Consider the following 24,881-nt stretch of genomic DNA (forward strand, 5'->3'; position numbering starts at 1 on the left):
AACAAAACTGTCACGAAAATATTTACAGGACCTCACCTCACAAAATTTATGTCAACGCAACCTCATAAATCACAATATAAGGTAAAAGAGGTACAATTATAAGTGAAAAGAGCTGGCTGTATACAAAAATAGGCTAAAACGTTACAGGTTATAATTGCACCAACTTACCTTGTGGAGGTAAAACATAATATTGCATAGTAGGTACAAACCACACTGTGAGAAAAGAATTAACTATTTGTCAAATTTGTCCATTAGCTCTTTTTGATGTTTTGTTTTAATTCAGTTATAGGTAACTTACATTTAAACTCCATGGACATTAAATGGAATATAGCATAGCATATAGCATACAGCATCTTTTGATTTTTTGTAATTTTTTGTAATTTGTTGTAATTTTTTGTAATTTTTTGTAATTTTGCAATTTTATCATTTTCGCCATCAGAAATTACTGATTAAGATGCCCCAATTGAATGAAAAGGCAATGTCTGGAATGAACTATTCACACTGGCAAATCACAGTACCGCATGCACTATTCAAATTTATTCTTCTTGCGGGTTCATTGTTTTCACAGCATTGAATAACTTTTCATTAAGTGATAACGCGTCTAGGGAATGCATACAATTCGCTTTTGCACAGTCATCAGTGACAAAAAATGGTTTTAATCACAACAAAAAATGAATCCCATATAAATTCTTTTCTCCTTAAAACATGATTTCAATCACAGAATGTGGATGTTCCCTCAGGGGAACACCAATACGCTCTGGTAATTTTTTCTTAATTTCTTTATCCCGTTCCTTTTTTCAATTTTATTCTCGAATGCAGGTATAAAAGGATGGTGTTTCTGAACAAGAATACTTCTTTTATATGCAAATACTCACAAAACATCGGATTCAAAATGAAAGTTGTTCATGCCTACATGTAACTCATCACAGCCATCAGGGGGAGGGAAAGGGTTGAGGGGCAAAATATCTCCCTGTTGGTGAGAACTTATTGAGCAGAATTTATTGGGCCATTATCGGGCCAATCAGACATGTGTCGATATGAATATATCATCAATAGTAATGTCAAGAGAGGAATAAACCATCTCGATTACAATTTTCATTAATTAATTGAAATGAGGCTATGCAATGTACACATGTATATTCAGCATCAAATTTGCATAGTTTCATACCTTATTTTCTAAAAGAAATATGGCATGAAACATTGTATTAGAGGGGTAGCCCCATTCTGATCTTTATTAATGTTGTTTTTTAGTCAGGAAAATAATCCACGAGGATAATGCGTGCTGTACACAGGTTGCGTTGCACCAGCAGTCGATTCATTCAAAATGCATTGGGAACATGCCACCTTTGATCCCAGCGTTGCCGAACAGGTTCTGAGAAAACAGCAAACACGTTTCCATGGCAACTCATTCTGTGCCATGCCACGGAGGCAAACCGTTGCTAGATGCAACAATATTCTCCGTCCGTTCATGCAGAAGTGTAGTCATGTGATTAGGAGAAAACGTAATCCTAAGAAGATACAAAAATCGAAAATATCGGACAATTTTTATGATAATCTGATCCTACCCCTTGAGTCAGCACAGCCCTGACCTAATGAAATAACTACACAATATTAAATATGATTTATAATCACGTTTTATTAGATAAAAGCATAGTATATTTCTTAGTGCATATATTCTGTTGGTTATGAAGGTAATCAACATTTCATAGTGCCTGCAATATGTAGGGAAGACTGAAAGAATTGATAATTATACAAAGACTAGTGATACAGATACCCTGTTCCTAAAAAGAGAGAATCTATGTACAGATAGCAGACCTCAAACAAAAACTTCATGTGACATAATCTGCATGGCCAACCTAACTTTAACATTTACTTGCAGAATTTGACCAAGTGACTCCAAACCAAGTCAATTCTGATGTCAAAGACTAGTGATACAGATACCCTGTTCCTAAAAAGAGACAATCTATGTACAGATAGCAGACCTCAAACAAAAACTTCATGTGACATAATCTGCATGGCCAACCTAACTTTAACATTTACTTGCAGAATTTGACCAAGTGACTCCAAACCAAGTAAATTCTGACGTCAAAGACTAGTGATACAGATACCCTGTTCCTAAAAAGAGACAATCTATGTACAGATAGCAGACCTCAAACAAAAACTTCATGTGACATAATCTGCATTGCCAACCTAACTTTAACATTTACTTGCAGAATTTGACCAAGTGACTCCAAACCAAGTAAATTCTGACGTCAAAGACTAGTGATACAGATTCCCTGTACCTAAAAAGAGACAATCTATGTACAGATAGCAGACCTCAAACAAAAACTTCATGTGACATAATCTGCATGGCCAACCTAACTTTAACATTTACTTGCAGAATTCGACCAAGTGACTCCAAACCAAGTCAATTCTGACGTCAAAGAAGCAACCATGCAGCATGGAGTTGAACTCTCCAGCAAATTGATGCCGGAGAACCAATAAGATGAAGGAAGAATCAATAACGTTGCCTCATGCCGCTGCATTGGAGGCAGCGTAGTAGAACTGGAAGGAGCAAATAACGGCGCAATATTGGTACAGTCATCGTGGAAGTTCTGTCATGACATTCTACTGCTCGGATACAGGATAATTTATGTCGAGTTGGGTCACAAGTCATGCAACCCAATTTAACCCTTGTTTTTACTTTTGATGTACGGTAGAAACTCTCTATTAAGGACACCCTTGGGACTGAAATATGCAGTCCTTCATGATTCATGCCCTTCCCTTCACCAACATCATCTCATTACCTCGCTACCTTGAGCCCTAATTAAGCCATCAAAGATCCAATTGTCGGCCTAATTGCATCTGGCCCCTAACTCCCTCCAATCCTTTGCAACAAGAGATTCTGCGGTCGCTGGAAATCACTCGAGTGGTCAGAGCTGTGATCTTGCACGGTGCTTTGATGCCTGGGTGATCTGCTGCACAATGCGGGCACGTGTCCCTCGGGGCAGTGGGTGCTTCTTCGACACACCCCCAGAACTACTCAATGATTGGTCAAACCCTTTTGAAGATACATGCAGGGCAGTAGCTTATTTTTAGCTTATTTGAAAACTCAGTGCTAACAGCGCCAGGCTCATAATATGCAATCTTGAGGTCATGGGTTCGACTCTCATAAGAATCACCTCTGCTTCATCTCTTTTCCTTGTGCGAAGACATCTTATCCAATCAGTATGAATGGGTACGATGCCTGCCAGGGAAGTTAACCCGTGATAGACCAACATCCCATCCAGGGGAAGTGATACTCCTCGTCGCTAAATACTACAGAATCCAGAAAAGGCAGTCAGGCCTCTAGCTGACACACCAAGACATGTAAATTCATGAACACATTCTCAAGAAAATTTCATTTTTAAGACCAACATGATGATCTGAAAGATTTGAATATCAGATCAACAGATAGAGACCCCTGAAGTCACCTGTTCAGGAGGGGGGACAAACTTAAACCCAGCCAGACAACGCCTTCAGACTATTCAGCATCATTGCAAATACTCAATGACATTTTTCGGGGGTACAAAACTGCACCTACATTAGTCAAGACTTGGTTTAAAATCATTAAAAGCCGGTTCTTCACGACATGTCCGGAAAACAAGTCTTGTTTGACATTTGCGACGAAGAGCGGAAAATAGATTGACAAAAACCGCAAACTTTCAGAAAAAGCACCGCAGTACCAAGTGAGAAAAGCAAAAATCCGCGCAGCATCGTTAAAAATGCTGACATTTATGAGAAAAACTCGCACAGAAGCGAGCAAAAGAAGTTACCTCATCGTTAGTCATGTGTTGTGGCCCGTCCAATGAGAGTGTTGCATTATTAATTGGGTATGTCCTCTAATTTGTTATGTTAATTAGAGTGGTGGAAAAATGTGGATGTTGGTGGAATTAACCCTTTAGGGGTATGGGCAGCGTGCAATGTGACAAATAATTGGGGTGACAGGTTATATATGTGATCTGGAATCGCAAAAGTAAGGCATTAAGGCCAAAGATAGATATTGAGGTGTTGACATGGGCTAATTTTGCACAAAATTACCTATAAAATGATATATGACACTTGTGAATTGAGATATGGTTTTCAGAACATATCATTCATTCAAGTTTTTATTTCAAGAAAAACTCACCTAACATGTCTAAAGATTATTTACTCCATAAGAAAACCATTTACGGCATCAACGTATCTGATGTTTTACTCAACTATCAGACTCCTGGCAGCACTAAAATAACTAAGGAAGTTCAAAAGATGTATACAATCATTTTCCTCAAGAAAAAAGTGAAAACTTTTTCTCCCTTTTCTCTATGCGGCAAGCAACTCGTTTGCTGGAGGAGGTCACATTCGGTTTCTTTCAAATTTCTTCATTATATTTTAGTAGGAATCGGAATATATCTTTCTAAGTTTATGTAAGATAGCTTCCAGAAAAAAAACATTGAAGGTTAGATCTTTCACAGGAATTGTTTTCCACTTTTCCCTTCCTGGTGTGAAATAACAACTAGGCATGGCCTGCACAATTACTGAATACAGATTCGGGGAATCAATATGAACCTTGGCCAGTGGAATTCAGGGCAAGGACATAATCATGGAAGTTCATTTTGTTTATGAAGTAATGTAATTCATTAGATTATCTAAAATTAATTTACTATTTACAAAGTTCAAGTTTAAGAAATGTGGTTGTATTTTATTTGATGAAGAACATGTATTTTTTTTCATTTAATCAAGTGCATTGTACAAAACAAAGTCATCATGGTCATTCCTATCCAAGGTTTTTCATGAATTTTTTTACGAGGAACTGTAAACTACCAACTTTTTGGAAATTTGAAAAAATTTTCGATTTTCATTTTGCCGGACCATGACATTTCCTCTATGATTTCGAAGAAAAAAAACCTTTACACGTTTTTTTTCCATTCTTTATCAGGATCATGAGCAAAGATAAAACATGTTACATTGACAGAAATGAATTTGATAAGAAACTATTCTTTTTTGTGTTTTATGATGTAATAATATAAACTGACCAATCTTTTTTTTTTCTTCAGTATACTATTTCATTTGTGTAATAATAAATAAACCAGTACCTTTTTAGAAATCATTGGTGTCTTTTTTCCAAACTTATAAGTTAACTCATTATCAAAGATATGAAGGGAATAGTTTTCATACATAGACCAACAATAGATGGGTGAATGTAAAAAAGTTTCAAAAAAGATCACCTGTCTTAACTCTCTTCAACACATAAGAGTTACCTCCACACTGGGGTATGAGCCAGGAAGATACAGTCAGACCAAATAAACAATGCTGGTTGTCTTCAACCCCCTCAAAAACTATTAAAAGATACGAGTACTGGTAAAGAATGACTCATTAATAGCCTACATTGTATTCACCTTTTAATTTGTTATCAAATTTGTAACATTTTTATTCCTATTCTGTTCTTTGGCTATGAATACCCACCTTCTCTACTTTATTATAATTTTTTTTCTACTTTCATACATTTCTTAGGCTACAAAAACCTGTTATTCTGACAGGCCTCTGAAAAAGTTCAAACTAACACGAGAATTTAATGTTAGTTGATCATTTTAAGAAATTTTATCTCATGTCTTTTTTTATCACAAATGTGTTTTTTTCTCCCCAACTACACCGCAAATTTCAACAACCTGCACATTAAAAGTTTTTACTGGTGGTTCAGGAAAAGAGAAAGGTCATGCTGTGGTGCAGTTATTATGCATATGAATTTGCTGAAACTTGGTACATATCTGCATTTGTATATCAGTCTACACATGCTGAAATTTATCTATACAAATGTAGTTTGTATTGACGCAAATGGAAATTTTCAAAATTCAATTACAAATTTGAAATTTATTTATGAACAGCGTGCATGGCCTAAAAAAGCTTTCCGATGAATGGTCATGTACTTAAATGTTGGCTCTGAAATGAAGAGAATTGCAAAATTAAAACTGTTCGACATGCGCAGTAATAATTTCCAAAGTGTCATATATCAGAATCAGCCAAGAATGGGTTAAAGAGGAATATCATGTTCTAGTATGTTTGACATGTAGGCCTACAAGAAAACATTCCTCTATTGTAAGGAATACTGAACCATTTTTTTCTCTGCTTTTTTGTGTAGATGCTCATCCAATGTTCATGAACCGAAAGTGCAGTAAAACCTCTATATTACGGACACCCCTTTAGGTCTGTCATAGCCTTTGCTAATTCCAGTAATACAAAAGACAACACTACTTGTACTTGCCTGAGGAATACCAATATCATCAAATCATAGGAAGCATGAATGTGGACAAGAACGAGCTAAGAACTGATAAAAAAAATTACAAAAAGAATGATGAAGTTATTTAGAGTCTAAAAAAGTTCATTGTGTGGGACAATGCATACTTAGTACCACACAGACACACAGAAAGGCGTTATGCTATTTCTTACAGCAACGAAAACATTTGGATTGAGTGAACAGACAATAGCTGTTGTAAAAACTGGTCAATATAAGGTATCGATTATTCCGTGCTTGCGTTACTCACTGTACATGCATCGGAATGCGCTAACACACCACTTTAACTCAACAGTGACTAAAATGGTCGCATGAGGACATGACGCGCTCAATTAAAATGAGCCAATAGATAAATGATATCGCAAATGTACGAATGTGGCATCATTGGGAAGGAAGAAGGTTGTATGTGTGAAAGAGACGACAGAAAACGGCAGTATCTATATCTGGACATGTTTTCGTTTTTGTTTTTCATGACTGCATCATTCAAAAAGAAAAAATTCAAAAAGAATAATACACTAGAGGAACACTCAAAAGTTTTCTCAAACTTATCGATTGATTATACAAATACTTTTTTCTTGATTGGAAATGCACTCAACATATATCACAGATAGAGCGGATCAATATATTCATGAATTGTTTTTGTGTGTAGGCAAATAATGAGATAGGATTTCTTCTATTAAAACTATACTTCAATTGATTTGAGTAAGAAAGGATGAAGGAGGGGAAAGAACAAAAAGATGACATGAAATACAAAAAAAGAAATGATGTGTGATAAGAATATAGAAGATATTTACGTAAGCCAGGTTCCAGAAAAATGATGAAGCGTAACCACATGGATCTTGCTCCGTCCCGGGCTCAACTTTAATCGGTGTCTGCAGCATGGACCGAGCCCGATGCAGCGATTCTGCATCGATGCCATTGAAGGGGTAATTCTTAAAATCCATAAGGCCATGTCCCTCCAGCATCTTGTAAGCATTCATAGCACTGAACCGTAAGACTCCGAATGAAAATTATCCGTCTTATTCACCAGGAGCAACACATCGTACGTTTCTCAAGTCTCTGACGTCCCGTAAAGTTCGTCTAAACAACCACCTGTTATTCAAAACTGAACACGTTCAACTACATCATTTTCCTACCATGTACCACCCTCCATGTCACTTTGCATCGTTTTCCTGCGTTATTACTCAACACACAGCGCACAGCCTCACTGCAGATATTTTTTTGCAGTACTGTCACAGTGCCGCATAAATTATATGCAGCCCGGTTCTGCTGCTGCAGCAATCCAGCATCAAATGCACGGCATCAACTCACTATGCCGGCATACAGGCCAATCCAACCAAGTAGTCGCGCTCCTCGCTGCAGCATCTACACCACACAGCACCAGACATAACTAATGCACTGCACATAGTCTGCTGCCATGGTTACCAAAAAAACGTTTTGCAGCATTTTTCTAAGTCACAATTAAGATTTCTTCAAATTGCCTAATTCCACGTTATAGTACCCTTAATACGATGCAAACCTACACGTAACCAGAACTAGAAAATGTATATAACATGTCCATCACACAGACCTAACTATATAGGTCGTGGAAAAAAATTCACGCTATTAAAAACCTCAGCTCACTATTGTGTATTCTGATTTTAAGTTGCGCTGCATTGGACGAAGCTTCTTAAACAGCAGGTTTACTCATAACCACCTAATTATCATGATAGGAGATATATATCATCAATAATGACATATATACTATCAGCATTATCATGATGACTGACAGGAGGTATTGAGTCAGATAAGGGGAGGTGTGATGCATCTCATATTCTCATTTAGCAATTTCCGCCCTTTCCGCTTTTTTTGATACCATTTGTTGTGTGCTGTTGTTTATGCAACTACAGTTGGGCTCACATTTTGGTTGGCGGTCTTGACGGACTATGTATTTAGCAAAGGGGAGGAGACCAGAAGAAGCTACTTGTGATTCTTGTTTTTGAAGTCTCGTAGCCAAGTGACACTGCTGACCATGCAATGGGGGCTGGGTTCGATCGAGGGGAGAACCCAGGATTGTATGGAGAATTAAAAACAAGTTTGGAGTCTTTTTTTATAGTCCTGTCCAGAAAAAGTCATCCCACAACGGCTCAACTTTAGAATGTTTGGCGAATCATATGCAGCTGGCATATATTCTGGTTTTGTGGGCCTTGCTTATGAACTTTGAATCATCTGTTGGATACTGACCAATCACAATGCCTTTTCTTTAGGCCAGTTGGACAACCAAGTTCCTGATTGGTGCATTCTGCATCGTCTGTTTGATATAGACCAATCACACTGCCTGTTCTTCAGGAATACCAAACAACGCTATTGTGATTGGTTGGTTTCGTATCACCTGATTGATACTAACCAATCACATTGCCTGTTCTTCAGACTTGGAATTTCCAATGATTCATCTAGATACAAGGAAAGCAGAACAGAGCCTAGTCTAAGCACTTCATTAAAAAAGTACTAGCATTAAAAAATACAAGGTAGACTCACCATGTACACAGCCTGTACATGGTAATACCAAGTAGAATACATAGACCTATACATACCATATAGACAGTGCTTGGCAATAGAATGTGTTTTTTTAATCGTCTATTAACCACAGCAGACGATACTTTAAAAAAAACCGAACTGGGCCACTTGTTAAGTTAGTTCCAAATTTATTTTGCCGTGGAAGTTTGGCCTCTAGTGGTATTTGGAGGCATTTACTGGCGAAAAAGTAAGTTGTGGAGTAACCAGGAGCATATCAAGAAGCCGGAAAGCGTGAGGGGCGAAGCATTTTTCATCAAAACTCCTGGCGTGTTCCAAAATTTCATGGTCCATTTCAAAGATCTTCATGAAATAGGGGGGAGGGGCGTGCATCTGGTGTCATCCTTGGATCCGCACCTGGTAATGGTCTTTTTCGGAATGACAGCTAGGATCACCCCCAGGATGACTATAAGGATCTGTTAGCTTATAAAGGGAAAACAGTTTTCTCAGTTTAACATGATTGCTGTTGGCTGAACACTTTCTTATACAGGAATAATGATTTTCCATGGAGAGATCCTTGCTCAAAGAGCATCATTAACCAAGAGCTTTTAAAGAATGACAAGAAGCAGCTACTATAAGCAATCACTTTAGACCTTGAAGGGGATTCAGACCCATGGCCTCTCAGTCAGAGGCCATCTACTCAAACCAGACAGTTAGTGTTCCAAGCCTATCATTTTGGAACCGTAGCATGGAATGAAATATTAGTTTCACGCCAAACCACCAGATGTCACTACTGCCTGTAGCTGCTGATGCTGCCAAGCTGCATGCCAGAATCAATATGATACTGAACATCAGGATTAGAGATGACAACGCAGCTCACATAATCTATGCAACTTCTGATTGGTCGGGATTTTTATCAGAACATCTTGGAGACGATGTTTACGACCGCAGCATCTCTGACAGATGAGTGTTGGAAGATTCTGAAATCATCTGAAATTTTGTGGTGTTGGAAAACTAAGGACTTCAATACTTTCTAATGGCAACTTGAAACACGAAAACTTTAACTTACCGCAATACATGTATACCATGACATCATTGAGGATATAAAATGTCAAGTTTGATGATACGAAAAGTGTCCTTTTGATGCAGGATAGGGACCAAAATAGATTTCATGGTCGCTGATGATAGACCTTCTTCAAAACTTGAACACCAAGTGAAATTATTCGTAATAATTAAATAAAATATCCAGACCGTAACTATGTTTTTGGTTCGGAGAATCAGAAAATAGGCCTTGATGTAGTTGCTATGGGCACAATATTAAGCAAAATATTTACTGATCAATCAGAAGGTGAGAAAATCTAGGCGACCTATACAGCTGTGACACCGATGTTTCTTTTAGTTTTTGCAAACAAATAAATCTTTGCCATTTTTATTTTCGTGAATTAACAGTGCCCAAAAAATCTTCAAATATAAAACATCGGTGAATGAAGTACCGAAAAAATTCTGCTTTTAAGTGCATTAACACAAATGTCTAATTTTGTCAAGATCGTGATGTCATTTTGGCTTACTAGCTCTCCCAGTGTGAAGGGCTAATATTTACATGTGTTGCCTTGGTAAAAAGACAACATCAGACTTCAAGAGCCACACCTTTGACCATGTGATTCTTGACTCCTGGTGACTGAAGTAGTGACAAAATTCTGCTTTGTGCAACACAGTTGTCGATTTTTGGTCAAGGTCGTGATGTCATTTTGGCATATACTCTCCCAGTGTGAAGGGCTTATATTTACATATGTTGCCTTGGTAAAAAGACAAAAAAGAGCCACTGTCCTCCAACAAAAAGTCTCACACCTTTAATCTGCGAAGTAATCATAATTGAATTACAATTTTATTTTCGCAGACGTCAAAGTTTTTTTCCAGATTTTTCAACAAATAGAATATTTCTGCCCCTGTATATGGAGTATGAACCTCCACCTCAATATGGAAGTGCCTGTTCTCTCGGCTGACATTGCTGATAAGTTAACCTTAGTTTGAGCACAATCACACCTCCATTGTTGAATATTGAAGAAACAGCTCTACCCCTCTGCCTTGCATTCAGCGTTGTGCAAAAATGTCACCAACTACTATAAAACCACCAAATTTGTATGGCTCGTTATTTTCGTAATTTGCAGTTTATTCTTGCAATATTCACTTTGACGAATAAATGATATTCATTAAATCCAGGAAAAATAAAACACATAGCGAGAATTTGATGGTTTATATACAGCTCTATCTCTCTTGCTTGTACTCAACATTGTACAAAAACGTCACAATCGACTGGCAGTTATTTCAAGGCCTCTTGTGGTATGGGCAAGAGAGTTTCTCAAGTTCCTCCAGTGAGCCTTGTATTTTTATGAGTCAGATGTATTGTTGGTTTGGGCTACCCAGGGACAGAAGAAAATCCCTCACCTAAAAAGGAAACCAGGCCGACAATACGTCTCAGGTGGATGAAAAAAATTGCTGTGAATCACCCTTCTCTGGTATCAAGCCCCACATTGACACAGGATAACGAGATACACCAACATTTTAAGAGCACTTGCTTCTGGTGTTGTTTTTTTTTGTATTACGGGCCCTAGCCACTCTCTTGCTTTACAGAAAGTTGTAAGCATTTTTTTGGTCAAAATTTAGAAGTGCATATCCCAGTCAATAGTAACATCCACATTGAAACATTCGCTAATTTTTGAACCAACCCTTATTTTCAATGAAGCAGATTTTCAATGTTGCCTTGTTTTAATATTTTTTTTATTTTGTCGCTGGAACCACATGTATATTCTTGCCTAGCCTAACAACTGGGCCATGTCGTCATTACCCGAACCTGATCACCAAGCCACCTCATCACACCAGAGGCCAGTTACCACATGTAATCTTGGCCCTCCCATGCTCATGTGTTTAATTCCGTCCACTCTAGTTGCCTGTGTTAAGCCATCCGAGCATGATAAGGGACATCAGCTCATCTCGTAATGACAGGTGAAAATCGGACTTAATCCATTCTGGCTGACATAAGCTGACGTAAGCGCTATGAGACCCTAGAGGCCCTGATGAGCTTCTATAGTAATGAATGCAGCGAATGGACACCGCGGGAATAAGTAGGGTGATGTCATAACAACCAAGATGGCCGCTTAATCGGCTGAGTGCTGACCAATTGCACGAAAGCAACGAACACCAAGATGGTGCTGCATCTTCAAACGACTACCAACACGACCAACTGGGGAAGTTTGTGCTCAGTCCACCGACAAAATGAAAGATCACCTTGTGCCACATCACGCTAAGAGCTGCTAGAATTGTTTGGCTCATTAAAATGATACAGAAAGCTGTCAATTCGGGTATTCTAAAATACCTTGGTACCGTAAAGTCAACTTTTAAATGGAAAATGCATAAGCCTCGTTCTGAGAGTGGAGTGTTTTGGACACGCAACCAAGATGCTCTACCAAAGTTCCCTCGGGTTGCACTAAAATGTGGAACCATGCACACAGCTCACTTCAGAAGTTTGAGGCTCTCAAAACACTGCTTCAAACACAAATCAGCCAAGGAAGCATCAACCACCCTAAGTTTTTTAATGAGCACTACACATATTTGCTGAGAAAAACGCTCCAAATAGCCCATTTGCGCGGATTTTAGCGTCACTTGAGCGAGCCGATCCGGACTTCCTATACGGGCTGCCGTAACATAATGTAAACAACGGCGCTACCGGCGCTCCGGGCAGGCGATGGATGGAATTTGCCAAATTCGCACATATTCAAGTTATTTCGTGGCCTATCTTTTTAAGTTTGAGGTATTTTAGAATAGAAATTGAACCCTCGGCTTCGGACCTTGGTTGAGTTACCAAGACACTCTCGGGTGGAGCTAAAATTTCGTCCAAACCCTCGCCTGTCGGCTCGGGTTTGGACTGTATTTTAGCTCCACCCTCGAGTGTCTTGGTAACTCAACCAAGGTCCTCCGCCTCGGGTTCAATTCCTTAATCATAAAGAGTGCTTTTAGACTTTTGATCCAATGTGATGTTTCTACTTGTGGAAGTGGACTTTGTGGTAATTTCGTATATATTTCTTGTCTTTGTACTTGTATTTCGTTTTACTGATAATAAATTTCATTTCATTTTAAAGAGATACAGTAAAACTTACATACATCTGACTTGTATGAACCGGATAATCACATACCGGTATAACAAATCTTGAAAATACCTTTGCACAGCATATTCTTCTGATGAAGTGAAATGAAGTACCCATCACAACTGACATATATTCCCTGTTTCATGTAAGCTGCACACAACCTACATCCCGGGCTTGAAGCATAATTTCACCATGAAGGTTTTGCATATGTTATGCATAGAGATACATGAACATATGACAATCCTACGGTGCGGAAGGGGCAGGGTTAGTTGTTTGAAGCTCACGTAAGGGGTACATGCATCATGACTGGAGCACTTGTGCCACCTACGTGCTGGGTTGTGCGTAGGTAGCATGTATTTTACAAGTATATTGCACACAACATACACAAGTTTTTTGGGATGTCAATTTTGATTGTTACTGAAACATCAATCGACAATTAACCACAAAACGGCATAATACATGTATCAACTGACATCAAAAACACTAACACTGTGATAATGACATGAGACACCAATGAACCAACTGTGATTGATCTCAAGGCAAGAAATACGAGTATAGAAGAATAACTTTGGACGAACTATCAGAAACAAAAAGTGAACAGGAGAAGTCTTACCATAATTATCCTGATGGCGCATTTAGGAAAAATCATCCCCAAAACCCTGGGAAATCTTGCAAAAAGTTTCGAAATACTGTGAGATAGGATAGCCCCCTTTTGGCTACTTCGGCAGTCTAATCTGACATAACTGGCTCCCGTCTATACACTCCCTGCTTTCTGAGGATGCTGTTATTGTCAATATGACATGCAGATGTTTTGTTTACTTTGCATCCCCATATCTGTCTGTTGTTGCAAAGAGTGCAAATTGTTGGTAATGGTAGGCGAGAAGTTTCTCAGAATGACCCTGTTAAATGAGTTGATATCATACACTTCCTTTAGTGACCTCTTGGGGGCCTTGATGCAGCTGTCAGCTCATTTCCCAGCTAGCTTACCCTCTCCATTTAGGAATAGAATCAAATCATGCGCAAAAATATATCAAACAATCATCATATGACAAACAATCAGAGAGCACACCATATGTACTTGGAAAAAGCTTAGAAATTTTCACAGAATTCACCTTACAAAATCTGCAGGCAATTAATAGGAAATGCAATCAAACAGCATGTCCCAAAAAGCATCCATCCTGCAAATATTCTTCATAATAATCAGGAGTTCTGAGCCCTCCATGTTGATCATTGCAAAATTCATTGAAATAATACAAAGTACTTTAAACATATATGTTGAATTGAATAGTTTTTTGGGGACATACTGTGTTGTTAACCAGGAAAATGCTAAGAACAACATTACCTGTAGAGGAGTACAGTGCTGCTGTAAAAAGGAAATTTTATAATGTAACCGCCGGCTTTTTACAGTGTTAAACATGCAAAATGTAAATTATTTTTCAAGAAGTGAAAACACTACATTGTATAGAATACATTTTTTATTGTAATTTTTTCCATAGAAGGTGGATGCAGAATCTACAGGAGGAAATGTTCTACTCTAGTTTCACCAATACAAGACCACCTAATAGTTACTGAGAAACTGACACAACGGCCAAGCCGAAATGTGTCATCATGACTTTTAGACAGCGTGGTGTCACCAACCCACGGTCCATCCAATTGAACATTTCAAAAGGCATTGCGCACAATTCACCTGTTTCTTGAAAATTCAGAAAAGGTCTCAGATCAGTGAAACTAAACATGTCTAAGAGAACCCAAATCACCGGCTTCCCACCTAACAAGCAACAGTCAGACCCCCTCGCTCCTGCCTGTAACCCGCCCCTTTAGCATGTTTAAAGGGAATATTAAGTATATGCCGACACTAGTAGAGAAAGGAGGAAAAGAACAGACACCACAACAAGATAAAAAATATGCGCCGTAAGAAGACTAACCTGGCCGGTGTGCAAACTGGGGGCGGAGCCTGGATGGTTGCCGCCATTTGTCACCATTTTCTAAAACAAGAACAAGGATCCTTTATTTACAGAGCAGCGAAGCTGCAGCGATGCAGTCTGAAAACTGCAGTCTCCACTCAGCAAAAGGAAGCAGTCTGCACTAAATGAAGCTGTGATTGGCAAATGTCAGCAAAAACAAGCAGAGCTGTGATCAGCAAATGAACCAAGTCTGCAGTCAGCACTCCGCAAAAAAGGGAAGCAGTCTGCACTAAAGGGGGCTGTGATCAGTAAATGAATGCAGCCTGCAGTCTGCACTCAGCAAAATGAAGCAGTCTGCACTAAATGGTGCTTTGATCAGCCAATGAATGCAGTCTGCAGTCTGCTCTCAGCAAAGGGATGCACTCTCCACTAAATGGAGCTGTGATCGGTACATGAATGCAGCTGTGATCGGTAAAATGAATGCAGTCTGCAGCCTGCACTCAGCAAAAGGGAAGCGACTTCACTAAAGAGGGCTGTGATCAGCAAATGAATGCAGTCTGCAGTCTGCACTCAGCACAAGGAAGCAGTCTCCACTAAATGGAGCTGTGATCAGAAAAGGATGAAGTTTGCAGTCTGCAACCAGCTGTGATCATGCATAACCTCAAAGAATGAGACAGTTTTATCAAACTGGTCACAAGATTTAGCTGACACCTATGGACATAGCTTTATATCTAGTTTTCCAGAAGCAATCTACAAACGTAAACTGGTTTTCTGTTGAATAAAATTCAAACTCAAATTGTCCACTCACCGAGTCCGGGCTGTCCCACAGGTACAGGTCTCGTCTCTCGGCCATGATGCTGTAGAGGTTCCACCTAAACGAGAAGGAGAGAGTTGCATCAGCCACTGAACATAAGCGCCACCTATGTTTGTAAGTGAGAAGCATTAGATGACAAATGACAAGTTCATAAACAACAACTAGTTGGTTAAACCCATTTTTAGTCAGAGGGGCCATGCCTCTGAGAGGTCAAAAGCAATTGTTTTTATAGAAGACAAGACAAAAATCTGCATGCAACAGCCATTCTATTTGTGACAGGATTGCCCCCCCCCCATGACAATATTGCAGCCAAAAAATGGCAGAAAGTTTCATCCACTTTTACCCATAATTATTAAGAATAACTACAGCCTTTAACGTGTTCTGGTAATTCTAATTGTAACTTCTGTAAATACATAAACTCTTATCATTGGATATTTTACTTGGTTGCGAAATCCTGCAAGCTTCTTTGATTTTGGCGACCCTAACTTTTATATGAAAAGATAATTCATTTCTAGAAACCACACTGACATAAACATCAATGACAACTTCAAACTGTATCATACAAAATCGCACAAAACAGTACATCAAAATATGAAAGAACTATAGTTTACAAGTAACAAGTTCGAAACACTCACAAACATGACAAATGGACCAACATGGAACAAGACACTTTGTAATTTCTGCATTACCTTCCTAACACTGAGGAGGGTCATGAGGACATTGAGGGGGTATATTTTGTTGTAGTAACCTTTACGTTATAATGATGTCTGCTGACAAGTTCTTCACTGAGGAGGTCATTAGTGGGTTTCGTTGTTGTAGCAACTGATAATTACTGAGTTTGATAAAAGTCTTTCATTATGGATGGTCACTGCTGGTACCACAAATAAGAATTGGCAATCGCCGCTACATGAGAAAAATAACAACACTTTAATGTACTCAACTCAACACTTTAATGTACAGACAAGCAATCAAATCACAGGTTGCAGCAATATAATTCTCTCGCTTGCTGGGTGGTTGGTCTGTTCCTCATTTGACATTATTTTCCAGAACAAATTTATATACAACTGTAAAGTTTTGGATATTGAGAAAAAACCTTCGACACCATGATCTGAATGAAAAAGACAATTTGGGACCCTACATCGAATAAGACACACAAACATTCATCACAGGATTTCACCTTTTTTCTCAGGTTACACATATAACAACGGAGCAGGATAAAAATCTGAGAAATACACGAAGATTTTGCACGCTTTTTACACAAACGCCAATAAAACACAATCAAACCAATTAAAAGCAGAAAAGTAGAACAAAATTATATGGTTGAAATTAAGTTTTTTTCAGGGTGGCCCAAAAATGTCCCATCGCTAGAAGTAATCTTGCTCATTTCTCAGAGATAAATTGGCGAAAAGGACAAAAGCCTCAGCCTTAATTTCTAAGTTAGTGGACCCTTTAATCAGTTAAATTCTCAGCCTTTGTGGAAAACATCTTACAGGAGACATAAAACTTCTAAATCAGGAACTTCAACTGAAAATCTAAAAAGAATTCAGCACAAATGTTTTTTGGGCCACCCTGTATAGAAGATGTCATTCTTTACCAGTTGTCAGGATCATATTCTTCGCCCCTCATTTTGCTCCACACAAAATTCCTAGAAAATAATCAAAGGAAACCACAATCACATTTTGGTGTAGAGTTTGGGTTTCCTATGCCAGCGGAGGGTTTAATGGTAAACTGACAATGTCGATGTTTTGTGATTGATAAGAAACAATACAATAACAAATATCACTGCAGAAACCGGGAATTTGTAATTCATGCAAGCTGCCCAGCGAGACCTTATCACCTTCAAAAAATGGTGTCATAACTTGTTTGCCTAAAGAAAGGTTGTCGTTATTAGCCTTGTGTACGGTTCAAGAAAGTCAAGAAATTAGAATCGTGATAATATTAGGTAACCAGAAATAAAGAGATTTATAGTATTCTTGTTTCGATCCCTTTATCATCAGATCTACCAACGACCAGCAATCTCGTCACCCCGATGGGAGGAGTCTTATTCCCATCTCAAAGTTACTCATCTCAATACAAAACCAACAACATCCCAGTGCACACTGAGCTTTTTTCCATAGTCTTATTTTACAATTTACCAGGTTCTACATTTACAATGACCCAAAGTTGTAATAACGCACCTAGATTAACGTTAAACCATTTGTATTGCCAATCTACGAGCCACATTCTCGGCTGTCTAGGAGCGACTACAATCTTGTCCATCTAGGAGGCACAATCTAAAGTTACACAGTCCCTAGTCTAGTTTTACAATAAACCTCCCCTAATAATCGGTAGGAACATCACCATACAAATCTTTTTCATTCGGTATCTCTTAAAGGCAAAGTACCTCTGCTCAAGTATGGATTACACATAGTGACCCTCTGATAACCGCACTGAACAGAATCACATACTCATTATGCAGTCATGGCATGGATATCAACTTCCATAATTTAGCAATAAGCTTGTCATTTTTCATTGGTCAAAGTGTGAAACCTCACTGTACAGTAGTTCTAAGTATATGCTCTTCCAAACCTGAACAATACATTTCATGTACATAGGTTTCCTCTCCACGGGACCAGATTACACTACATAATGGCTGCACCCTTTACACAAAGATCAGCTATACCATGAGAGATTATTCAAAACTGAGACAAAAAGAAACGATAGTTGATCATCGGAAGAGAAAACTCAATATGAGACTTTATTCTGGCAAAAAGAGAAACCAATGAATGACCTCGAACATGAAACTGACCAACCAATCAGAAGACTAACTATTAAGCCGTAATCACGCCACTTGAAACCTTCCTTACGCCATAATATGGCTCCGTTTCGGGTCTACTGACGAAGGGAATAGAAGGGACTTAAGATCTCAGACGGATATATCAACTGACTTTATGGATTCTGCCAAAGAGGTCAATACACAACAAAATCATTATATGCATATGATGGATACCACATAACATACTTGTCAATGACTTGTCATATCATTGAGATTTAACGATTCCTTACTTTTCGGCAGATTTTGTGTCTGGTACTAAGCATAATGTCACCATCAAAGAGTTAACTGCCCAATTGCGGCATATTTTGTTCTTACAATGTATCACTTACTGATCACAAAAAATATTGAATAAGAGTACAAAGAATTACAATAGCACAAAAAGTTTGATGGAGCTAACTCATAATGGCAACATGGGCACACCTCAGCAGCAGTGGCAAGTATAATCGCAACAACCATCCCAGCAAATCTGCCACGGAGATTGATACCCCTACCGCAGGTCACACCCAAACATGGCGGCCAAGACAATATACAATTTGACAATCCAGTAACGTCGAAGTCCACGGCAGGTGAGGTCCCCTTGTTTTGCTGCGGGCACGTTTCACCGACAATTGCACGAGAAGAAAGAAGGAGTTGCAGCCGTTGTTCTGGCGGGGACAAACCAACAAATTCAAACGAGGGTATCATGTTCTCTTTTGTCTAATCGTCATCGGGAGTCTGTTTGTACACACCTCGTTGGATTCGAGAGCGCAGGCTTGAATGTGCTGGTGAAACATGAGATGGATTTCCGAGTTTTGTGATACTGTTAAAATCTGGGGAATTCTGTCACCAATTTGAAACTTTGTTTTCTTAATTTCTGAAACATGAGATGTGAAAGCGTTGAAATTTAGGAAATTTCACACCATGTTGTCAACCATTTGAAACCAATTTGTTAGCTTCTTTTGGAATTCAAGGAATTTTCCCTGATAATGTCAATATACCTTCAACAATTTTGAGAGGGTTTCTATCAGAATAAGCCATCAAATACATGATTAATTTTGGGGTAGTAATAAATGTACTGTTGATATATAAGGAATTTCTTCCCAAATGTCCACAAATGCAGACATTGTTCCCTTTTTTGCGATGATGTGTGGGGTATTTGGTTCGTTCCTATTGTTGTTGAATTGTAGGGAATTTCTCACAATATTGTCATCAATTTGAAACAAATTTGTTAACAACATTTGTGATTTCTGGAACCCAAGAATTTGCAATTTTCTTTTGTTAAATTTTCTAAAATACATCAGTGGAATGCAAAACTGATTACACCACCATTATCAGAAACAATATTATTTAGAAATATTACGTTTGGCTGCCATTTCAAACCACTTTTTAACAGGAACAAAAAGGAAAATCAAGACAACAGCTAAATTCAAAAGCATTGTTTCTTTCACTGGTCCAAACACAAACTACCCAGAGATACAAAACCACAATTCCCTGACCTTAACCTCCACGGTAGTGCCAACGAAGAAAAGACACTGCCCTATTCATGACTAATAAACTCCGCAACAAAAGACGAAAATGTTTTCAAAATTGAACCCAAGGGGCAGAAAACATTTTCATAATCACAACACATGGCAACTCCTTATGAAATCACTTGCTGTGTAAGTGACCTATTTTTGTCAGAAGAGCGCAACACCCCCATTCTACCAAGTTGTGCCCTATTCTTGAAGACGGTCCCGACAGATTTGAACGGTCGTCAAAAAGCGTGCGCTGTATAAAATCTAGCCTTGAACTCCTCTTTTGATGTGGTTGCTGCCCCCTTTGGTCCGATTTTGGCCTTGGGAGTCCGGTGGGCTGGCCAGGGCGGCTGGGCAATCAAAACCTCCCTGGGACCCACCTTATAAAGTGCAGAGATTTTGATTGGATAGGTTATTCTGGGGGCAACTGCAGAGGTTGAGAAACAATTTTCTGAACCATAACCTGCTACAATTTCATACATTTCTGAATGTGACCATGCCAGGATGATTTTGAAAAACTACCAAAACAAATTCTCGCAGTATCTTGTGATGATTGTAAAAAGTGCTGAAATACACAACTGAGGCCTTCAAATTTGAAAATTTACTGCAAAATCTATCAAACGAACTTTCAAAATTTAGGGTTCGCCTTTATGTGGAAAATATTCGAATATTTGAAAACTTAGGAAAATCTGATGGATTATAACAGTCTTGATTGTAGAAGGAATCAGGACAACGGGTCAAGCGTGTGAGGAAGAAAAGACAACGAAGGGAAGTTACAAACCGAAACGAGTCTCTACATCACCTTTAGCAATCGCAATTGGATACTGAAGCAAAGGATTACAACAGGGACTTGAGTCAAGAAACGAAGGACATATGCATTTCCACCGAGAGATGATCCAATGATGTGTCTGAGCTCACCAGGAGGCGACCGAGACCTAAAGACACCAAGAGACCCTACAACGGATTCGAAGGTAACCTCAAAAGCCATTTGACTGAAGAGATTTGTAGCAAAATGTTACAGAATGGTTGCACAGATCAATATTTTGATTCATAACAGTTTAAGAGTGTATTTCAACGCAGATCATTGACAAGCTTGTTTACTGTTCAGCTACATTATATCTGTGTCATTTCAAACAGTATTCTGCGACCATCTGCTTTGCGTCCTTGTCAAAAAAATCTTATATTTGTTCAAAGAATCTACACTGGGTTTATTTACACAGTTCAGAATCGAATTCAGCCAATGCTCTGTGATATCCAGTCAGAACTCTGCAGGGCAGGAATTGTGATTTTTTTCACACCTTTTTTTAGTAAGGGATCAGAATATCTAGCCCTAGGACAAGGTTGTGGTTCACCAGATGGTTTCCTGGTTAACCAACAGTTTTCGAATAACGGAAATGGATTTTAACACGTTTGGGATCAGTTGGGAAATATCAGTATCGACCTTATCATGTTGTTAGACAAAGTGCAAACTAAACTTTGGAAAAGAAAAAGGGTCCATCTAATAGCAAAATAGCAAAAACTGATTTTTGAGTCATTGTGAGGTTAGTCCTTTTTTGAGACAAAGGGTTCAATAATTATACCAAATTTTCACAAATTATGCTGTATCTCATAATTTCATTGAACTTTCCTTCACTGCGATAATTTATTTGGTAGAGAAATTGGTAATGGTGGTGGGGGGGGGGGGGGGGAACAAAGAGGGCAGCCACCCCCTAAATCTGATAGTTCAGTATTTTGCTCCTTCAGATGAACTGGTAAAAAGCATAAAAAGTTTGCCGAAGTCATAAGGGCAACCATGTTTATTTTTTTTGCTCTTCTATTCAGAAGCAGCTCTCTGACGCAACGTTTGATCATTGAGACATATCTGAAACGTTGTCACTTGCATCCGGGCGGCGCTCAGACCACATAACCGCACACTACTATCCGGTTGTCATCAGCACGAGGACATACGCGTTCCCATCAAACCCGTTAACTCACATCGCTAACCATCGCCATCCACTGTCAATCTCAGAAAAGTACGAGAAAACACAGGTTTTTTTCTGAAGCAGTTTTTTTCCCCCAAGACTTGAATAGATAAATAAGACGCCACACATAAACTGTTACCGATTACTGCTGCAATTGACAGCTGTGGTGTTTAAATCCAGTAGGATTTTTTTCCCTACATTTATAGTAATGCGGATAGTCCTGAATGACTTATTCAAGTGAAAAAAATTAAACAACGCACGAATGATCAAACATCACTTCAGGACTACTTGTAGGCAGCTGGTTGGCAATTTAGGGCATTCAGAGGAAAGTGGGCCTTTGGAAAGAGACAGTGGTCAAGTTTCAGAAAGTGAACTTCCGACACTTTTACTCTTCACTTTAGTAAATAACCGAAAAATCTGTTCAACATGTCCAACTGCAATCTTTGAAAACTGTCTCTGGAAGATCTATCAAGGATCACATTGTGCAAAAGACAGATATCAAAGTTTTAACCCCAAAGAGCCTGACAACACTAACAAAGTATTTTTTTGTGTTGGAGAGCTCAATAGATTTTGTTATTGAAAAAAACGTTTTATGGGGTTTGCGAATTTGGTGTCCAACCAATATTCAGTACATGGGTGTTTGATTTACAGATCAGACAGACTGATATAACACTAACTAACAGCACAGTGATGTCAGTTCTGGGATGTCTACTGTCCTGATATTGTCCATCATAGAATCATTGATGGCCCATGGTTGAATCGACTATGATTAATCTCTGTCATATACTCGATGACGGAAACTTCTGTCTGTGTACCCTCGAGCAATACTACGACCACATAATATATGTTGTATCTTGTTTCAAAGTAACATGACACTAAATATAGTTATAGTAATACCTATTATCTTAGCAAACTACTAGAGTTGCTGTGGGCCAAAAATGGCCGCCCTAATGCGAACAATCATACACGATTCATTGTCAACCCTTTGGCTGATATCACGGAATCACCGAGGATAACTCTGAGAGTTAATTACTGTGAACAGAAAAAATGGCTTGATTTTCGAGCTGGGTATTATAAACAACTGGCAGGCATTTTATTGTCTGTGTTTCAGTGTTAATTTCTGTGACAAGAGATCAGTGATATGATGTGATGAGAAATGTATTATCAATGTATTGAGAACATCACCATCATTGATATTCCTAGTAAGGCATTTATAGTGATATAGCCACTAATAGTGATATTGCCACAGTTTTGAAGTGATCTTGTCACTAACAGTGATATTGCCATTTTAAGAGATATTGCCATTAATACTGCCAGTAATCTAGTGATTACGTAACTTATTGTGATATTGCAATTAATAGCGATATTACCACTAATAGCAAATATAGATTGATGTATACTTGCTAATAGTAATTTCGACATTTATAATTTTTTGGTGAATCCTGGCCAACTTTGGTTGCACCTGAAAAATTTGTAATTTATATGCATTGTCATATGGTTATCTAACCAAAATGTTCAAGGAATTACAACTTATCAACATGAAACTGACACCGCAATACTCCGATGAAAAGATCAAATGGTCACATGACCCTCTAAAGACCGGTATCTCACCGCGGCGAAGCTGACTTTACATGTTACCCCCAAAAGGACGCCGAGGATGCAACGAACTGATGCCAATACGTGCGGATCACGATTTCAAAGGTGGCATCCGAGATGAACTGTCAGGGAAAGATGGCCACCGATGACTTCACGGTACACATATCATCTTTCTAAAACATCCAAGGCCAGTTCAGTGTGTTTTTTTGGAGTCTGAGGTTTATGTGTATTCATTTAAAAATATTCATTTCAGTTATTTTTTATATTCAGATGTTTCTAAAGATGGTTGAGGTTATTTCAGTGCCGCAACGAAGGACAGCATTGTTAGGACTTTTTTAGAGTCTGAGGTTTACGTGTAAATCTAAAAAATCATTTTTCTGATTGCAATATACGAAGGTTGCGCATATATTACAAATATTCGCCATGGGTATTAAATATATAATTTGATTTCTTCAATTTGATGAAATTTCAGAAGAAGATCCCAACAGAAATAAGATAATTTTGCACCTCAATGTTATTTCAACTTTAGGATACTTGGAATTTGTGTGCATTTTCTGCCTTAAGTTAAGGGAATCCTACCAATTGAGCTCGGAATATCTGCCAATGTCCCCACAGATTCACCAAACAAAAACACATGCAATGTTTATGAGTTTAATGTAATAACAAACCTGAACACCGATCATCGTGTAATATTCCATGAAAAAAATTATTGAATTTGAAACAAATATTTGAAGTGCAATCCAAATCAATAATTATCCTTTATAGAAGATGGGCTGGCTTTGCTGTGAATACTCTGTGCTCACTATTGTAAGGTCTGTTAAATTTTATGAAAAAAGCATGCCTTGCGCAAATATGAACTGCATTGGTCACTGCAACTAACTAATATAGCAAACCGCCAAAACTTCATGCGCATCAAATCAATAATGAGAACTGAAATTAACAAGCGCTTAACTCCATTTTTATGAAAGAATCACTGCAGGCTAGTCAATTTAACCTGAAACATGAAAATTACTGCAAAAATTCTCGACATCCAATGCATAAAAATATGCAACAAAAATAAGAAATACAATTGCTAATTCAGCTTAGTTAAAAGGAACTCTTACAAACAAATACTTTTTCAAATGCTAAAAGATCGTCAGTAAAAAAAATCAAAATATTTTTTTTGAACATTTTTAAGAGAGCATGGTAAAATTAGGTTTGAATGTTAATGCTATCAGACTTGATGTCAAGAATGCACTCAATGGCCTTGAGAAGATGCTGCCGGCGAAACTACAAAGCGTTACACATGCAAAAAAAACTTTAAAAAGAACTCAGGGTTTGGCTGCGATTGTCAAGATCCCTTTGTGCCGTCACTTAATATGGCGTGATAAAAAG

At 38.3% G+C, this 24,881-nt stretch overlaps 1 protein-coding gene across 8 annotated transcripts in view; it reads right to left on the reverse strand.

Moving 5' to 3' along the window:
• Positions 1 to 24,881, reverse strand: part of LOC135497023 (zinc finger transcription factor lin-29-like) — a 172,620-nt gene that overhangs the window by 57,467 nt on the left and 90,272 nt on the right. For 3 of the 8 annotated variants that reach the window (XM_064786669.1, XM_064786668.1, XM_064786672.1), the window contains exons 2-4: positions 15,637 to 15,700; positions 14,850 to 14,909; positions 14,267 to 14,287 (exon numbers count right to left, since the gene is read on the reverse strand). In XM_064786669.1, the coding sequence (XP_064642739.1) occupies positions 14,267 to 14,287; positions 14,850 to 14,909; positions 15,637 to 15,700 (145 nt within the window). Of the gene's footprint in view, positions 1 to 7,083; positions 7,180 to 14,266; positions 14,288 to 14,849; positions 14,910 to 15,636; positions 15,701 to 17,236; positions 17,288 to 24,881 lie in introns of those variants that run through there. The other 5 variants (XM_064786670.1, XM_064786671.1, XM_064786674.1 and 2 more) reach the window with 3 other exon arrangements.

Source organism: Lineus longissimus, chromosome 12, assembly GCF_910592395.1.
Source record: "Lineus longissimus chromosome 12, tnLinLong1.2, whole genome shotgun sequence".
Classification (NCBI taxonomy): domain Eukaryota; kingdom Metazoa; phylum Nemertea; class Pilidiophora; order Heteronemertea; family Lineidae; genus Lineus; species Lineus longissimus.